Below are 5002 nucleotides of genomic sequence, written 5' to 3'. Positions count from 1 at the left end.
AAGAAGACTGCCTGGGCAGTGACGGGATTCAAATTCCAGATTTTCAAGCTTTCGAATTTCCGACATTTGGGTGATCAAATCATGTTATTTTTCAATGAAACTTTTTACACAACCAATATAACATGTAAAGAACATAAACGAGACATTAAAATCTCAAAATTTGGCATTAAAGTGCTTGAACAGGGCAGGGGCAAAATGGTCACTTTTGGTCATTGCACCATCTTGGAGTTTCTAACAATAACCCAACATTATACCACTAATTTAAGCACTAAACCAACATAATTATCATCATCAACCACCAAATCAGTTCATCAACCAAAGTGGGAGTTCATAGAGCCCCACACACCAAAATCCAACATAAATAAAGCTACCCACTTACATGCATGAGCTTATATGTGCAATAGAACTTCCATAAATCAAGATTATAAGGCTGGATCGTCACTTACTTCACCAGATGTTCAAGACAGAAATTTTCGGCCTTCTTGAGCCAAAGAAAAACCGTGAGAGCAGCCTCCTTTCCTAGCTCAAAGTGCTCTCCAAGTGATTAGTTAAGTGTAGTTAAATTTCGGTGTGATTTGGATAAGATTTGGTGAAGAAATGATGAAGGAAAATTGATGAAGCAATTTGGTTCTTGCTCTTTGAGATGCACGGCTGAAATGGAGGGAAAAGAAGAGATGTTGCACGCCACTTTAGTGGAGAAATTGAAGGGTTTTGATCTAGTGTGATGCACCCATGAGGAGCTCAATAATGTGTGGCCCAAAATGCTCCAAAAGTCAACTAAGGATAGTGCGCGTATACGCGCGCTTCGTGCTCAATTCCTTTCGAGTTCGTTTCACTAGTGCCCTAAACCTCTAATGTACTTTCATTTACACTAATATTATTCATTCTTAATAGTCTAAACTAATAGTCTAAAATTCCTCAATTAATCGCGCGGGTAAAAACACGCATTTCCAAATTAAGCGCGATAACGCGAGATCTCCATGAAATTTTTATAACGATAGTACTAATGACTATCACTTGAGTATTTAAACATAAAATTACCTATTTTAAAACCATTGTACAAGTCTCCAATTTTTCAAACTTATTGTACCCTCGATCGATTAAAATTTCCAAACACCTTTTTTACTATTTTCACTAAACGAACTTCCAAAAATTAATTTTTGAAACAAGTCACTTTAAAAATATAATGAAACTATAATTTCATGTATTTAGGTCTAATAAGGATAGAAAATAATATTCGGGGTCATTGGCCAAATAAATAATTAAATAAGCTCGTAACTGGAGTTTAAAATAGGTAAATTTGTGAGTTCTTACATGAGTCGAGTATTAATTCCTCAAGGAACTTTTCTTAATCTACTATTAATCATTCTTAATTCTCCAATATTAATACACTCCCGATTCAAGTATAGCCTCGAAAAACGTGCACTCGTTGTTCCAAACTAAACAAATTTTTTTGAAAAGTGAATTTTCCAACAAAACGCTTTAAAAACATAAAAGAGGCGTTGTTCCATCTAAATGGATTTAAAATGGCCGAAATAAATAATTCAGAGAAAATGAGTGAATAATTATTTAAATAACCCGGTAATAATCTATAAAAATAAGAAAATTTTCGAGTCCTCACATCCTCCCCTCCTTAAAAGGAATTTCGTTCTCGAAATTCACACCTTGATTTATAAATAATCCCAAATACTTTCTCCTCTCGTGACCAATTTTCACCACTTTTAATTCTCCCTTTCAAAACTCACGCTTATTGAACTTAACTATTTTCAGGTGCCATTCATGATCTTATTACAGGTCTACGGGCTTGTAGCAATTGATTACATATCCATATACACTGTAAAATCAATTAAAAGTAAGGTAAATTTTCATATGCCATAAAAGATCATAGTAGTTACACTAAATTATAATAAGTTTATCAAATCATTTCAAAAGAAAAGGGGAAGCAACAAGATCAAGATATGCAAAGTCGCAATACCCAACAAAAGGATGGCATCCCCTACACAAACGATTACTGTCTTCCAAAAGTTCTAGTCTATACTAAGGTAAAACTACAATCCCTGTTTGTGGAGTGAAGTCAGGTTCACCCCCACTGGTAAAGTTTCCACTACTTGGATTCCTCTTACAATCATCAGTATTAATCACTACTTCTGGCACTCGACTGATTTGCAGTGGATTTAGCAGGTTGTTGAGAATTTTCTTCTCCCTTAGAAACTCTAGGACAATTCAAAAACTTATGCTCGATACTACCGCACCTCAGACATTTTCCTTGTTTTCTCCAGCAGTCGGCTTCAGTGTGGTTAATCTTGCCACAGTATCCACAAGTTATATGGGGAGTCACGACTTGACGAGTTTGAAATTTCCTTTTTTGTTGACCTCGCCTACCCTGATTTTCTTTTGGCGGAACTTTGCTTGATGGAGTTTCTTCGGGTTTTTCAAGCATCTTCATTCCTCCGGGCCCTTTTTCTATTTTAAGGGGTTGGGTAGACCCCTCGGACTGTTTAGGGGTATCGCTTGGGTTACCCCTCTTTCTAGCATGAAAAGCCTTAGATTGAGACTTAGCATTTTCTACCCTCTGTGCCTTATCTAAGGCATCTGTAAAAGTGGTAATCTGGGCAGCCGCTAGGGATTCTTGAATTTCTACATTTAGCCCCTGAATAAACCTTCTTATCCTTTTCCGTTCAGTGACTACCAGTTCAGGGGCAAATTTAGAAAGTTTGGTGAATCGTTCCTCATACTTGGCCATACTTAATAATCCTTGTTTCAACTTTATAAAGTCGTCCTCCCTCTTTTCCTGTACAATTGGCGGGAGGAACTTGACATTAAACTCCCTCTCAAAGTTTACCCAAGTCCAAGGAGTTTGTTCTCTTTCCCACTTTGCACTAACAACATTCCACCACGAGCGTGCCACCCCTTCAAATTGGAAAACGGCAAAATTTACTTGCCTTTCCTCGTTATAATCTAAAGCAGTGAAAATATTAACCATCCTTTCAAACCAATTTTCCGCTACTTCGGGATCAGATCCTCCATGGAACTTAGGTGGAGCGAACTTCAGGAACCGCTCCAGGGCTCTATCTTCACCCCTTTCTTGGTCCCTAGGTTGGTTGACTGGTTCAGGTCCCTGGCGCTCAACTAAGCGCTCAAAGATATCGGTCATGCGGTTAATGGCCGTAGCCACTTGGTCACCCTCTTCGTTTCTAGGGTTTTGGTTTGGTCCAATTACGGATCCCTCACCTCTCTCGGGAGTGCGGGGTTGCCGAAACCCACGCCCACGCCCCCGTTCACGTCCTCGCCGATTCATTTAGCAAGATTCTAAACGCATAATAAAAGTGAAAAGTATAAACTCATGAATTGAAAACATGTACACATTGCAAAAACACTTTAAATCAAAGTATAACTATTTGCATAAGTTAGAAGTCATGTCACATGTCGATGTGCATACAACGAGTTATTAGTATCAAATATAGGTCATAGGCAACTAAGTGCCACAAATATAGTACTTGCAAGCAAAATACACAAGGCCTCACGGCGAGCACCACCCCCACTATACTCGATAGGATCAAAAGAAAAAACCATAAGCCTAGTTAGGGACAAAACTAGAAGAATCCATGATACCAAACCACCTCATTCAAATGATTATAAACTCCAAATTGCATCCAGAAGTCTAAGTTACTTTCTAAATTCTTAGCCTCCTCACTAGATTCAAGGTGAAAGTTCTTATACAAGTTACGGTAATAAGTCAAACCAAACGGAATGCAATAGGTGTCTCATTTTCAAGTTTAAAGTGGAACCCAAAATTGTTCAAATGGTTCAACTTTTCTTTCAGAAAATTGGCAAGCAAAAAAAATAATGGAGGAAGCAAGGTTCCTAACCCTTAAACTCACCAAATGGCTATTTGAATTCCTAATCTTGACTCACCTCCAACCTAACTTGAAGAGTAAAGTCTTATAGTGTTTCGTGAGCAAAAAGGTGCAACATCCTCAAGCACCAGAATCACGTTGCACTCAATACGAAATCAAATCCCACGGTCCGGCATCCTAAACTTTTAGGTCTGGGATACACTACAAAGATCTAAAGCCTAAGCTCTGATACCAACTGTGACGCCCTTACTTCTCCCAAGGGCGAACCCAAGGGTATCCGCGGGATGCCAGCCCAACTCTCGCCAGGACTCGGTACAAATTTAAGTCAAACTTAAAATAACCAGTCGATACTAGAAGTCGAAGATATAGAGAAAGGTCAATTCCTTACTAAACGTTCAAGTCTTACATCAAAAACTACCAAAAATACCTTACATTCCCAAAATATACAGATCCAAAAAGTTGTCTAAACAAATACATTCAAAATTCTAATCAAATGAGCCATCAAGTAAGCTTCTCCAAATTCCTCCCATTTCAGTTCCTGTTAAGGAAAACAAATCTAACGGGGTGAGCGAATGCTCGTGAGGTCAAGAAAATCATGCAAGCAGGTAATTTAAGTAGTAATAAAGATGGTACGAGAGGTGAAGCTATAACATTCAAGTAATTCCTGAATATTCACAAAACACATTCAGGAAGGATACGGGAGCTCTTAGGAGCTCATTTCCACTCGCTTTGCCAAATTTCAATCTAATAGTCCGTAGAACTTTACTTATTCCATTTATGAGTCTGAGTCGAATGAGAGGTACCTCCCACCCGAATCAGTGTGGTACATACTATCGCTCAGTGGTCGATGAGACATCGCTCCAATCGACTTATGCTTTGCTTATAGTTCTGAGTCGAATGAGAGGTACCTCCCACCCAAATTGGTGTGGCACATACTATCGCCCAGTAGTCGATGAGACATCGCTCCAATCGACTTAGAAAGGTTTATGGTTCTGAGACGACATGAGAGGTACCTCCCACCCGGATCGGTGTGGTACATACTATTCGCTCAGAGCTCACGAGTTAAACATATTCATGTACAATTACCAATCATTGTTTATGGTTCTGAGTCGACATGAGAGGTACCTCCCACCCGAATCGGTGTG

General features: G+C 38.8%; 1 protein-coding gene across 1 annotated transcript; it reads right to left on the bottom strand.

The window, feature by feature from the left end:
• Positions 1–2134: 2134 nt before the first annotated feature.
• On the bottom strand, positions 2135–3154 carry LOC113782327. Its single transcript, XM_027328219.1, has one exon. It carries the CDS (start codon positions 3152–3154, stop codon positions 2135–2137), a length of 1020 nt encoding a protein of 339 aa, XP_027184020.1.
• Between the last annotated feature and the right edge of the window lie 1848 nt (positions 3155–5002).

This window comes from Coffea eugenioides, chromosome 9 (assembly GCF_003713205.1).
Source record: "Coffea eugenioides isolate CCC68of chromosome 9, Ceug_1.0, whole genome shotgun sequence".
NCBI classification, from domain to species: Eukaryota; Viridiplantae; Streptophyta; class Magnoliopsida; order Gentianales; family Rubiaceae; genus Coffea; species Coffea eugenioides.
The sequence above is the reverse complement of the archived record's forward strand: the minus strand, read 5'-3'. Positions and strand labels throughout refer to the sequence as shown.

Excerpts from the sequence above, each read along its gene's own strand:
- LOC113782327 (XM_027328219.1), bottom strand. The coding sequence starts at position 3,154 with ATGACCGATATCTTTGAGCGCTTAGTTGAGCGCCAGGGACCTGAACCA.